Source organism: Myotis daubentonii, chromosome 2, assembly GCF_963259705.1.
Source record: "Myotis daubentonii chromosome 2, mMyoDau2.1, whole genome shotgun sequence".
NCBI lineage: Eukaryota > Metazoa > Chordata > Mammalia > Chiroptera > Vespertilionidae > Myotis > Myotis daubentonii.
The window spans coordinates 193,257,729-193,272,265 of record NC_081841.1 but is presented as its reverse complement, the minus strand read 5'-3'; the positions used below and the strand labels follow the sequence as shown (position 1 = coordinate 193,272,265).

The following is a 14,537-nucleotide window of genomic DNA, read 5'->3' as shown; positions in this document are numbered from 1 at the left end:
AGACGGACCAGAGTCCCCTTTCCCCTGTAGCTCTGGGTCCCGGGAGATGGGGATTGGGGTTGGTCCTGGCGGTGAGAAGGGGCAGCCAGGAGAGGGGAGAGCCCTGGGGAGAGTCAGTGGCTGATAGCTACTAACTGGTACAGATGGGCTCAATATTTTCAGAACCGCATGTTCATGCCAGTGTGGCTGGGCCAACGAACTCATCTTTCACAGCAAAAGTCAGTCTATACAAACAAAAAGGGAAATATGTCCTTGGAAAAAATCATAATGACTGCAACCTCTAATGTTCTCACAGTTTCTTTTTTTTTTTTTTTTTTAATCTTGAAGGAATATTTTAGGGGAAGTGTCTCTTGTCTAGAGAAAAGATTTGTATTAATTCAACAATTCCATCAACTTCTCTTTCTTTTTGTTTTGTGAAATTCAAGTAAAATTAAAATTGTATCCAAAAAAAAGGGTCTGGGTTGAGAATTTAAACACCTAAAACATTGGCTAATATATTACCCAATTTTATTAAAGAAACGTTGTTTTCCATGTTTAATAGCTAAGTCATTTATGTATTTCTAGAATGATGACTGAAAATGTTTTAAAGGGTTGATTGTACTCAATTAACGCTAAGATGTGCATTCTCCTTTTCAATTGAGTCCACTCTCCTTTATAATTTTTTTTGTGTTAATCCTTACCAGAGGATATTTTTTTCATTGGGTTTTTTCTGTTGGTTTTTTTTTTTTTTAGAGAGAGTGGAAGAGAGGGGGAGAGACAGAGAGAGGAACATCGATGTGAGAAACATCTATTGGTTGCCTCCTGAACTCACCCCAGGCCCTGACCGGGGTGGGGATCAAGCCTGCAACCAAGGTACATGCCCTTGACCAGAATCGAACCCAGGACCTTTCAGTCCTTGAGCCAATGCTCTAACACTTAGCCTAACCAGCTAGGGCTCCTTTTCCATTTTTGAACCACCTTTGACAGCAAGTGTCAGAATTTTTATTACAGTGTGCATTTCCCAGACGCGAGCTGAAACACTCCATGAGAGGAGGGGGCGTGATGGCAGGTGGACAGGACAGTGATTGAACCCTGTGCTTGAGAACAAGATGCTTGTCCCCTGCCCTTGAAATGACCCCTAACTGATGCCTCGAGAAGTGGCCAAAGAGTGTCTCAGCAAGATGGCAGTGCCCTGCCCTGGCCGGGTTGCTCAGTGCATAGAGCATCGGCCTGCGGACTGAAGGATCCTGGGTTTGATTCCAGTCAAGGGCATATGCCTGGGTTGTGGGCTCGATCCCCAGTGGGGGGCGTGCAGGAGGCAGCCGATCAGTGATTCTCTCTCATCATTGATGTTTTTCTCTCTCTCTCCCTCTCTGAAATCAATTCAAAAAAAAAAAAAGATGGCCGTGCCCTTCCTCTGGTGGGCACAGTCTTGGTGTGGCCATTACTATGAGCTGGCAAGCACTCATTTGTGATTAGAATCATCTGTCCCCACAAGCCCTTGAAAGATGGGTGCTGTGCCTTTTTGTGCAGAGAGGAAACAAAAGATCAAAAAGCTCAAAATGCATGAAGCAACTGCCCATGGTCCTGCCTCTAACACACAGCCAGCAGCCCAGAGCAGGGTATGGCTCAGGTGCCATTGCTGTTCTCTCCCCTCCGCCCTCCAGGCTTCCTTGGGGCCCTATGCACAGCCCTGTTTGCATCTTATGCCATACAAGGCAAGCCGCTGGAGCAGTGGGGGCGAGACATGATGAAGACGGTCCCACTGGCTGAAGAATATTGCAAGAAGACCATCCGGCACCTGGCAGGTGAGCCTGGCCTCCTTTCCTGCCACTCATAGGAAAGGAGGCTGTTAGAGCTTGGTCTCAGGTCACACTCAGTGCAAATTTGCACAGACCTGGCTCCCAAGGAGGTCAAGGTCCATTTGCCCCACGAAGAGCATCTCTGTAGGGTCCATGTGAGCAGGTGGATCCCACAAAGAAGCCCAGGGAGATCCACAGAGGTACCAGGAAGAATGGGGTGCATTACAGCAGATCCTTGAAGTATATGTTTCATTCAATGTCATTTTGTTAAATCATTGATGAGGAACTTGAGTCTTCTTTATATCCATTAGCCTATGGTAAAATTGGTTTCCTTATACATCATTTCTCTTAAAGTCACAGAAGCATTTGAAGATGTTAAGTGAGAATTTACTGTACTTAGATTTAATTTTCCAAATTATCCTAAGTAGCCCATGTCTCAGAGAGGAATGAGAGATGCTAGCTGACACTGCTCCAAGGACCTAATGGACAGCTGTGCCTAACCCAGGGGATTTAAAGTCTCTCACATGAAGGCCAGACAGAGGTCTGTGCCCACTGATGACATGAAGTCCCAGGAAGCTCCATCTGTCCCAGTTGAGTCATTAAATGCTTCACTCTTTTTGGCCACGCGTACGGTCAACCCAGCCAAATGCAGCCAGCCCAGCAAAGGTCCTAGGGGATCACGGTGCTGCTGGCGTTTTGGCCCCTGAGCTCCTCTCGGCTTGCTCCCCTTTCCCCGTGGGATCCGAGGGAGCGCGGGCACAGGACCAGGCAACCCCTGGCTTTCTCCTCGGGCGGCTGAGCCACAGAGGGTCATGGGCTGCATGAGGAACACAGACAGCTTCACGTGGCCTTTGACATTCTAAAACTGTGGAAGGAAATTTCTAGAATAAAGTATCCAATTTGTCCTGGAGGAGAGGGAGTTGAAGGATTTGAATGTAGGGTCAGGATGCTTGATTTTTCAGAACAGCCTGAGGCTGAAGCCCTGAAACACAGAACCAACAAATCACTTTACTGCCACCCTCCAAGCCCCAGGAGCTATATTCTAGAAGGCCGAGTGGGAACTTTAGAACAACTTTTCAAGGAGACTTTTGCACTGATCCCTGCCTGGACCCAATGCTGGGAAACACTTCTTCACAAGGTCCCTGTTCCGGTGAGAAATAAGAAGCCTCCATGTTCACAGCAAAGTGTCCCTAAGCAGTCACCCTCTGCAGGCTTAGTTATAGAACACGGGTGGCAACCCTGCACTGTTTTTTTCACCTGGTCTAAGTCATTGTTATCCCTGGCTTCTGATCACTGGGTTAGTCATCCCCCGCCCCCCCTTCCCCCAAGTAGGTTCACCTTAAACCATCTGAAAGAAGTAAATAACATGAGTGTATTAAACTACACAGTCACTGCATTATTCACATTATACTAATCAACAGTTCCCCAGAACGCTAGTATCAAAACGGTTTCCCCCAGTGTTTTCTGAAGAACAAATAGTCAAAGATCTTCCATGAACAGAAACGAGAAGAGTCATTGGTCTGATAATTTTGAGATTTTATTCTTTCTGTTTAATTTTAAATTTGTTTAACTCAGAGCTTTATGAACCTCTATGGCAGAACCCTTTTTTAATTTTAATTTTTTATTTGTCAATCACAGTTAACAGTCAGTATTATTTTATACTAGAGGCCTGGTGCATGAAATTTGTGCACTGGGGGGGGGCGGTGTCCTTCAATCCAGCCAGTATTATTTTATACTAGAGGCCTGGTGCATGAAATTTGTGCACTGGGGGGGGGGGGGGCGGTGTCCTTCAATCCAGCCTGCACCCTCTTGCAGTCTGGGAGCCCTGTGATTGATCACCCCGCAGAGAGAGGCCCCACCCACCGCCACTGGCCGGGTAGCCAGGCCTTCCTTTGTGAGGTGATCGTGGGGTGATGGCGGGGCCCCCCCAACCAATTGCATTGCACCCGCCTTGGCAGTGGCAGTCAGTGCTGGGTTTTGGGGGCACCCTCGACCCAGGAGGGACCAAGAGGTCAGCAGTTTAGCCCACTCACCAGTCCCCACCCACCTGAGCCTGCTGCACGCGTGGTCTGGCATTTGGTCGTCCATTCGGTCGTTTTGGACGTTACGAACCCTGGTTCTTTATATATTAGGATTAGCTTCAGGTGTACCAGCATAGTGGTTAGCTTCCCCCCATAAATCTGGTACCCACCTGGCCCCAGACATGATTATGACAATATTATTGACCATATTCTCTGTGTTGTACTTTACATCCTCAGGACTATTTTGTAACGGCCCCTTCGTACTTCTTTTTTTCTCTCCATTCGTACTTCTTAATCCCTTTTTAACAAAATACCTAAAATCATCCAGAAAAATAATGTTCTATAGAGCACCCCCAGAAAATATTCTTCTGGGGTCTCTGCCAAGTCTAGGACAACATCCATCAGCAGCAAGGACAGCTAGCAAGTTAGTTCCATGCTTTTGTGTTTGAAGATCTGCTTCCAAGGGTGACTGGCCATTTGCTTGGGAAGGAGGCTCTGTCTGAGCTTGTGCCCACACCAGCATGAGCTCTCTGCTAGAAACACGGGTCTCTGCAGGGCGAATGGGATTTGTGGATTCTGGTCCCTGCCCTGTTGCTTCTGCCTCTCTCACTTTTCATCTTATTTCACTGAAATAGACCTTAAATGGGCCTCACCTTTAGTTTCGTAAAACAGAGTCATGCCACTGTTTCCAAGAGACTGGCATTCCCGTGGCAACCTGGAATGTCATCCCACGACCCACCCCAGGCACCTCCTGCTGTACCCGTGGTTAGAAGGGCAGAGGAACACTGCTTTCCCCTGCAGCCCGTGACCACCTAGCCCCTCTCTGGTCCCCGCTCTCTTCCCCGGCTCCCCAACCATAAGCAGACACGGCAGCCTCTGTTTTCCTCTTGTCGGTTGACTCCCTCGGGCCTCACTGGCCACTTAACCACTCTGCGCAGTTGGCATCCTGGGCGATCCCTGGAGCCAGGGTCCTGCCTGCTCTCAAGGAGGACAAGGTCAAGTGTGTTAACCCAGCGCACTTTGTGGAGGGGCAGTGAAGCCCTCGTGACTCCCTGGGAGCTCTGAGACTCAGCGAGCCATCTCCTATCCGCTACCAGCAAGTGTAGCTGCTGCTCCAGCTCATTTTTGAGTCAACGTCCTCTTCACCCAGAAAACTTGCTTCGCCCCCTCCAGGGTTTAGATGTCGAGCTGGTCATTAGGATAGTAAAGCACCCTCTCTCCCTACCTTGCAGGCAGTGTTGAATTAATAAAAATACCCAGGTTCAGAATTTTCAAAGAAGGCACTTAAAAATGTTGCAGTCACTGTCTCGTTTCAGAAGAGAGTTAAGCAATTCTTTGAATGGCTTTTGTCCCCCATCACCATCTTCCTTGCTTTTGTTTCAGAGTAGCTACAAATACGAGCATGTTTCAATGTCTAGAGACATCACGAAGGCCAGATGCCAGGTCTCCTCCCGTCCCCTTGTCCCCACCCGGGATAAAGAGCATTGCCCTGTGTCTTCTGTCCCCTCCGGCTCACTGCCTACAATGTTCTGAGCCCAGCCCCTCTGCCCCAGGCCCTACTCACGCTCCTGCGGCCCGCACACCCCAGCTGATGGCCATGGCATCCTGCCACCCTGTTCTCTGCATTTAGAGTACCAGGAGCACTGGTTTTACTTTGAAGCTAAGTGGCAGTTTTACTTGGAAGAGAGGAAGCTCAGTGAAGACACCGGAAGTCAAGCCGCCTTCCCTGACCATTACGATGCAGAGGAGAGGGACAAGGTAAGCCTCGCTGTGTCCGAGATGGCAGCCGGGGACCTGGAGCTTTCAGCGTCCCACTGCCCACGGGGTCCACCTCACCAGGGCTGTTACTGCCATCTTAGCCCCAAGCAGTACAGACGGGCTGAGGGAACAGCTGCATGTGGGAGGGGTCATGGAAGATCTCGTTGTCCCTTTGCCCTGCTCAGACCGAATGTCACCAGCAAGTGGTTTCCTGGGTGTGGTGTCTAATGCCTGTCACAGCACCTCAGCCCCTTTGCCCAGCTCTATTTGTCCTCGTGGGGTTCAGGGCTGCCTGACACGCTGTTGGTGCTTGTTTATCTGTGAATGTCCGTCTCAGAATGGCTGCCATGTAGGAGCCATGAGGAGTGAGCCTTTCCTGCTCGCTGCCCCTCCCCAGCCCCGGGCAGTGCCTGGCCCAGGGTGGTACTCCATCAGTGCTCCGTGGGTACATGAACAGCCACTGGACAGACCCGGGGAGCTCAGGTTCTGACACGGTTCCGCTTTTGGTCCATGCCTCTGACCCCTGGCTCTCTCTTCAGACCTACAAGAAATGGAGCTCAGAAGGCCGAGGGGGGCGACGGGGCCATGATGCCCCCATGATTGCCTACGATGCTCTCTTAGGAGCCGGGAACAACTGGACAGAGCTCTGCCACCGGGCCATGTTTCACGGAGGTGAGATTCCCTTCTTCAATGGCCTTGAACTTCCAAGAGGCCAGCACCCCATCCCTATCCCTGTGCATTCTGTCAGGATGTCTGAAGTTTCAGGCGTGAGGGAGCCCCAGACCATGGTCTCTTCTCTGGGCAGGGCCCTGGCTCCAGCTACTCGTGCACAGACATCACAGACTGCAGGCAGGTTGCCGCGCTGCCTTGGTGGCCCTGAGGCTCTGAGCTTGGAGAGATGTAGTGTTCAGGTTGCTGGAGTGCAGGCTCCTCTCCCTCGTGGCTGCTGGTTGAAGAGCACGCGGGTTCCACTGGTGCTGGCCGTGCAGCATTCTGACCTCTGCCATCACCATCGTCGTGTCCCTCACCTCTGCAGACTGCAATCACAGAAAGGTTGCACTTTAGAATCAGGCAGCCCTGGGTTCAAGTGCAGTTCCAGGCTAGTCTCTCTGTGAGGTGAGAGGATCAAACCCAACTCAGAGGGCTATGAGGCAGTTGGGTACATGGTGCCAGGAGTTCCCCACTGCGCCACTGAGCAGCAGTGATCATTGCTGCAGGGCTGGGAGCCTTGCCTCACTCCCTGTGCCATTGTCTCCTGTGAGTGTAAAGAGGATTCCTGTATATGTTATGTCCGGGTGGGCATGGATTCCATCGCTATTAGAGTGGCTATTTTCAGAACAGAGTGCTGCTCCTGGTACTGAGATGATTGAGAAGTTTGCACTTCCTGGAGGCCAGCAGAGGGCTTCTTTGAGAGCCTGGGGGCTCCCACTGAGGGAGGAGGAGCCCAGGAGAGAGTGATGGGAGCCAAGGGCAGCAGTGTGGCCATGAACGTGGGAGAAGGGACTTTCCAAGGGGCGCAGTGACCCACACAATCCAGGACCCCTAGCTGAGAGCAGGGGTGGGGGGCATACAGGAGTCTTCGTGAGGTGCAGACAGCTTGTGAGGGAGCCCGAGTAGACTCTGGCCACCCACAGAGCCTGGAGGGGAGGACCTCCGGGGCACCCTGCACCCATGATAACAAAGGCATCTGCACACCTTGTGTGTTGTCAGGGTGTTTGTATTGGGGACAGCAAAAGCCACCAGGGCCCATCGGCAAAACTGGGGTTTGGCACGAGGGAGGGGGAGGAGGCTGAGAAAGCCCTGGTGCTTACTGCTATAGAGACACCAGCCCAGGAGCATCTCTGAGACAGGCCCTTGCACAGAGGCCCTGGTTAGTGCAGTGATGGCGAACCTGTGACACGTGTGTCAGAGGTGACACACGAACTCATTTTTTTGGTTGATTTTTCTTTGTTAAATGGCATTTAAATATATAAAATAAATATCAAAAATATAAGTCTTTGTTTTACTATGGTTGCAAATATCAAAAAATTTCTATATGTGACACGGCACCAGAGTTAAGTTAGGGTTTTTCAAAATGCTGACACGCCGAGCTCAAAAGGTTCTCCATCACTGGGTTAGTGTCAAGTTCACAGTGATGTGCCCCTTCCCACTCTGCCCTTGGAATCCTGAGGACCTGTGTTTCCGTTCCAGGTGAGAGTGGGGCCACGGGGGCCATCGCAGGCTGCCTGTTCGGACTGCTCCACGGCCTGGGCGCTGTCCCCGAAGGCCTGCACCAGGAGCTGGAGCACAGGGCGGAGCTGCTGCACCTGGGCGAGGCTCTCCACCGCCTGTCCACGGAGGAGAAGTAAAGCCACCTCCCTGCCAGGGAGCCCTCCCAGCCCCGGGGCCCCAGGGGAGTCCACGCGCAGCTCCCCGCCTCTCCGCACACTGAGAGCTCATGCCCAATTGACCGTGCTTATAACATACATTATTTGTCCTACAAGAGTATTGTTCCTATCCTGGCCCAAATCCAGTGCATGATGGAGGTCACCCTGGATTTGCTACCCTCAAACCTCCACATACAGTGGTCGCAAGCAGCCTCTTGGACAACTGGTGTATTTTATTCTGTTGCATAGCTAATGCTTTTCGCTCACTCACTTCAACTAACCACAAGGGCTCCGCTCAGAAGGGCCTCCTCCATCTGCAGAACCTTCCGCCACTGCCTGTTTCTAGCTCTTAGACACGCACTTCAGCCACTGCCCACCTGCTCCCCCGTCCCTCCCAGGCGCCTGCTGCCCTTGCGTTTCCCCATCAGAGCAGTCAGTATGCGTGCCTTCAGGATGCAGCCAGAAGCACCGCGTTTAACCCGCCAGCCTACGTTTTTAATCACACTAGATCTTTAAAGCCAACCTTTTGGAACAACTAAGTGAGGAAACCAGGCCACACAGTTCTCACGCCGGCACCCACCTCTTTCTTCCCCGGGTCTGCAGCTGTCACGCGCGCGTGGGTGCGGCCCAGGCTGCAGAGAGGGCCTGTGGCCGGCTGCACCAGGATTTGCTGAAGGAGACAGAGCTGCTCCCTGTGGCCCATGTTTCTCTCTCTGAGAATCTTGAAAAGGAGATAACGTGCTCTTGTTAAAAATAACCGTGGACACTATCTTTTTGAAGTAGTATCTGGTGTGAATAAAACAGCAGTTGGTGACTGACGTTTAACATGGCGCTTTGGCGGCTTAGCTGGGCTCTATCTTGTTGATGGTGACATCTTTTCATTGAAAGTTTGCCTCTGAGCACAGCCAGGCGAGGCGCTCAGAGCCCCCGGGATCCCGGTATTCGGGGATGCTTGCTCGCAGACACTCAGACGTTGAGGTTTCCTGAGACCACCTCGTCTCCCCCAGGCACCCTGCCTCCCCTTCCTGGGCACCCTGGTGCCCTGGGCTGTGGAACAGGACAGGACAGTTTCGATAGAATACATCTCTGTCCATTTCTTAGGGAAGTGTGAAGGCGTCCCTCCAGGTTGATGAAAGAACCGGTGGGCCGTTGTCTACTAGGCATATTGCACCAAAGTGTTTTCCACATCAGGTTTCTGAATAACGGAACTAACGTTTGCTGCTACTGATGCTTTTCAATCAAGAGAGGCAGCAAGACAGACAGAGTGGGTGAGGGGTTCTCCCATCACTCCAGGGTCCAAGCCAGGGTTAGTGGGTGTGCAGAAATTAACCGAGAGTTATCTTCCAGGAAAAGAAACCCAAGTAAGGTAAGTTGGCACTTTTCCTAGAGGTACATAACACAGCGGCTTACTGTTTTAAAGGGATATCTGGGTTTACCAGCTTGCCTTAAAAGTGGCCCTTCGACTCTGCTGTGCAAAAGAGAAGTGGATCTCAAGCGAGTTGAGTGCATATGGTTTAGAAGGAAGTCACTCGGTCTGAACCTTATTGACGATTTAGGAGAATTCAAGCCACCCTTAAGAATCAGGGAGTGGCCCTGGCCAGTTTGCTCAGTGATTAGAGCATTGGCCTGTGGACGGAAGGGTCATGGGCTTGATTCCTGTCAAGGGAACGTACCTCGGTTGTGGGTTCACTCTCTGCCCCTGATGGGGGCCCCTAGGGAAGGCAACCAGTTGATGTGTCTCTCTCACATCAATGTCTCTCTCTCTCTCTCTCTCTCTCTCTCTCTCTCTCTCTCTCTCTCTCTTCCCTTCCTCATCCCTCCTTTTCACTTTGAAAATTAATGGGAAAAATATCCTTGGGTGAGGATTTTTTAAAAATATAAGAATCAGGGAATGAGTCTATTTACAGATTAATTATAAATTAAAAAATATAAAGAAAAATTTATAAGCATCACAAATTAGTGAAACTGCTTCCCTATTTCATTGTCCTATTACAGGGAAATGCAAAAGTTGAGAAGAAAAACAAAACTATCAAAAGTAATGAATACTGCACCTACTTGAACTTTTAGAAATGTAACGCTTGCTGATTGCATTTTATTATAAAAGTGGTACATGGGCGCAGCTTCAGAAATTCAAATGTCATTATTAAATGTGCATGTGGAAAGTAAGATTCTTCCAAACCTCAGCCAGACTCACATCAGCAGGCCCCAGAGAAAGCGGTGGGTTGTGATGCCTGTGTCTCCTTCCAGAAACCTCCTCTACACAGACAACCAGGGGTTTGTGTGCGTTCCACGCTTGCATCTGTGTGTTGTGCGCGCGCACACACACACACACATACACACACACATATACATGATTACTCTCCACAAATAAGTTTATAGTATTCATAATGGTTTCCTTTGGATTTATTCACTTAATGGGTTTTTAAATATTTTCCAGTATCATCATATATATATACACATATATATCTACATGTTGCTTTTTATTCCATTTACATAGGGACCATATTGATGTCATCCTTAAGTTGTTTTCGTTTTCCAAGTGGCATTTTAAAACACTGCTTCTTATGTTTACTTCAATATGTTGCTTCCCCATCTCGTCTGGAAAGAAATTAAACATTAATTAATAGCACGGTGATTTCTTAATTCCAGAATGCATTTGTTTTTGCATTTAACATTTCTAAACTTGAGATGCAGTGTATATTTCATTGTGCCTGATCACTTAATTGGCAGAGTTTATTTTTTTTTTCCTGAGATTTACAAAGTAGCAGCGCCTCTTACAATCAATAGCATGTTATATCCAAGAATGCTAATGCTAAACACCACGTGAGATCACAGCCCCTGTAGACATCAGATGAGGGGGTGTTATTACCTCTTATTCCCAGGTGACAAGAAAGGATGACTCAGTGGCAGGTGTGTGTCGTGAGATGTGACTGACCACACCCTGCCTTCCTCCGACCCCTATAGCCCACACCCCTTTATTCATGGCCCATGGCTGACGCAGCACATGGAAGGTGAGGTCTGAGCTGGGGACTCTCGGTGGACTGGGGCCGTGGCTAGGAAATGTCGTGGCCGTCAGGAAGGGTTTGCCCTCTGGCGGCCCCTGTGTCCCACGGACAGGCACACGGTTCCTGTGGCTCCAGTATTGGAGCAGGTTCTCTGTGGTGCTCACAAGTTTTCCGACTTCAGGCTGATTTCGATGAATTCATGTCCCCAAACTCTTTGGTTTTGCATTTATATTTCATGGGGTTGGGGGCAGTAGTGAACGGAGAGTGGAAATGTAAATCCTGCCTGTCTGACAACCCAACTCCTACCTCTCACTCTCCAGCCGGCCACCCTAATTCAGCGAGACTTGACCACAGTCCGGAGTCCCCGAGGGGGACCCTCAGTGAGTTAAGAAACCCCAGCACCCCTAGCAGACAGAACGGGAAAAATCGATCAGATGTCAACTGACGGAACTGCCCAAATTAATGTCCCCTCCAAACATCTGGGTTTTACACACTTCACCCCAAAGCCCCTTTAAGTGGGAGTAACTTTTAAGTGGCAGTGCAGGCACTGTGACCACTTGGGTGAAAAATTCTTCACGTGTTGACTTATTTCCAGTTTTCAAGTAGAAATAAAGTGTAAGCTCCCGCAGAGTATCATGGGGGGAATCAACACGGGAAGGGAAATGTCAGCCTTGAGCCTCCGGGTGGGTTCCGGGTGCCCGAGCACTGAACGGGATGGCAAGCCCGCGGAAAGGGCAGCGGAAAGGGCACCAAGTGCTTGACCCCACCTCATCTGGATGGGCACAGCGGGCGCTGTGACGGTGCCCAAGCTGCAGGCAAAAAGGTGGGCTCACGGCCCATCACACGGCCCACGGGCAGCACTCCGGCCTCAACAGCCACCCAACCACCACCCTCATCACCATGGGGACCTCCCACAGGAGGGTGACGCTGGGAACACGGGCCTTATCTGAGCCCGAAGCTCCCTGGTGTAGACAGCCTCATGTCCCTCACTCCTGAGAAAACCCAGAGTCCTCCCCCTGGCGCCAGGCCTGCGGTGTCTGTGCACTGCCGGGTCCGCAGTGTGACCGCGGACCAGGGCTTATCTGTGCTCTCAGGGTCCTGGAATGCACTTGTCTCCCATGGCTTTGCTCCCTCCTGTCCATCCTAATTGTTTGTTTTTAAGTACTTCACACACAGAAGTTACCAAAACAGCTCAAAGAACTCCCATGTTCCCTTCACCCAGCGTCACCAACTGTTAACACTGGGCTACATTTGCCTTATCATTTTATCTCCCTCTCACTGCACACACAGACACACATAGACACAGGTATACACTTACACACAGACACACAAAGAGAGGTGTACACACACACACAAAGAGAGGTGTATACATACAGATACACACACAAAGGTATATACTTACACAAAGACACACAAAGAGAGGTGTACAGACACACAGAGGTACACACTTACACACAGACACACAAAAAGAGGTGTATATACACAGATACACACACAGGGGTATGCACACATGGATACGTACACTGACACACACACAGAGATATATACACCCCCCCACACCACACACACACACACACACACACACACACGGCAGTAGTTGTAATTAAGTGTGAGAGGAGAGTTTTCAGAATGCTTGCTCACTTATTAAATCTCAGGGCCTGGAAAAGTATTCAAGACTCAGGGGCCTCAGTCAGCTGGGTTGGACAGGCACCCCTCTGTCCACCACAGCCAGGGCCACGCCTGTGAGATTCAGGTGCATGGCCATGGGGTACCCCAGCCCAGAAGGCCACCCACCAATTTGTAACCAGATTTATTTCAAGGAAAATGCAGAGGTTCAGTTCTCTGACTGATTCATTGACACAATTTCAACTGTGAGTTCCTTAGTCACTAACAAAAAATATGGAATAGTCAACAGACATTGGTTATTGTGTTTTAGTAGAAAAATAGTTACCGTTAAAATGAGCCTACAAATTATGATTAATACTCAACATTAGAGCTGGCCTTACGAGCTCACCGCTGTAATAGCCACATGGGCTGGCTGCCAGCCGCCCACCCCAGGCTGCTGTCTGGTCCCTGGTGAATGACGTGGGTGCCCCAAAATAGGGACCACCCTCACCCTCCCACACATGCTCTGATCCAGTGACTTTGGGGGTGCAGAGGTCCACACTGAGAGGCCTCCGTGGGAATGGTTGGGGGTTGGTGGCTCGCACAGCCGGGCCACTGGAAAAGGCTCCACTGAGCAGGGGCAGCTAAACCAGAATGTGAAGGATGAATGGGAGCTCGTTGGGCGTGCGGCTGTTCCAGGCCAGGAGGCTCAGTATTGGCAAAGTCTGGAAATGGGAAAGAGCACAGCCTGGTCAGGTGGCAAACGCTCAGGAGACTGGCACTCCAGAGACGGAGTGAGGCAGGGCAGGGAGCCCGGAAGAAGGTCCGGGGTGGGCGAGCGGTACCTGCTGCTGCTCAAAGCTTCAGGCACACCTGGCAGTGACCTGTAGGGTGACCCAAAGCCTCCAAACAAGGCCCTTCCACGGGCGTTTGCTGAGTGCCTGCGCTGGCCAGGCTTGCTGACAGCCCCGGAGGAAAGTGGGGAACAAAATGAGTGCCTGCCTATGTGGAGCCACATTCTAGGGGTGCGGGGAGGGGGGCAGACAAAAACATGCATGGGTGTTTGCAACTGCACTTGAGTCTCAGAGAGTTAAAAATGCTCCAGCGACAGCTATCCAGGGGATGTGCTGGAGAGCACTGTGGGTTGTGTGCTCAGAGAGTGACCTCGGGAGGGGATGCGGGAAGCCCCGAGGGCAGACTGCACTAAGCAGAGGGAAGAGTTTGAGCAAAGGCCCTGTGGTAGGAATGAGCTGGGAACATTCGATGGCCAGTGCAGCTGGAGCATAGTACAAGGTGGGGTCAAAGGGCCAGATGGGCTGAGCTCCTGGGCCTGAAGAGCAGGGTAGCGGGTCCCTGCAGGGAACGCGGAGCCCAGCTCAGTAATGACTCACTGAAGGAGGTCATGCCATGCCCCTTCTCTTGTCACAGTCCCAGGATGTCGTCCTGCATCTGACATACTTCAGATGCCACCGGCTCATGGGCAAGGCCGCCTTGGCAAGGCAGGGCTCACCTAAAAAAGCACTTTATGGTCCTATAAATCTTAGAAAAGCATCCTGACCTTCTCGGGGAGAGAAGGCATTTCGTAGCTGATTTTGAAAGCATTTCAGAATGTTTTGAAACTCTACCCGTGGGCTGGCAGATAAAGCCAGTTGTGATATATACCTGGGGCTCTCCTAGGCTGCTTGGAGCATCTCTGAGACATGGAGTTTTGGGGGGCTGTTCGCTTAGTGGGATGCTGATCAATGTCTTGATAACACAATCAACCTCATAACTGGCTCACAGATGTCCCTGTGATGTGGAAGCCCTGAGCTGGCTGGAACAGTGAACTGGCGTGGCATAAGACTTGTCCCAGTAAAGCGCCGTAAGAAGGACATACGGCAAGCCCAACCGGGCACGTGTCATTGTCATCATGCAGGAGCACCGCTGTCCTCCCCAGAGGAGACGGATGCTCAGCCTCGAAACCATGCGTGGAGCACGGGGAAGCTGGTGCCTGGTCGCTGA

General features: G+C 50.8%; 1 protein-coding gene across 3 annotated transcripts in view; it reads left to right on the top strand.

Moving 5' to 3' along the window:
- The window catches only part of ADPRHL1 (ADP-ribosylhydrolase like 1), a 42,625-nt gene that overhangs the window by 14,941 nt on the left and 13,147 nt on the right, over positions 1–14,537 (top strand). The window contains exons 4-7 of one of the 3 annotated variants that reach the window (XM_059685178.1): positions 1,647–1,787; positions 5,433–5,560; positions 6,100–6,232; positions 7,751–7,904. In XM_059685178.1, the coding sequence (XP_059541161.1) occupies positions 1,647–1,787; positions 5,433–5,560; positions 6,100–6,232; positions 7,751–7,904 (556 nt within the window). Of the gene's footprint in view, positions 1–1,646; positions 1,788–5,432; positions 5,561–6,099; positions 6,233–7,750; positions 8,752–14,537 lie in introns of those variants that run through there. The other 2 variants (XM_059685179.1, XM_059685180.1) reach the window with 2 other exon arrangements.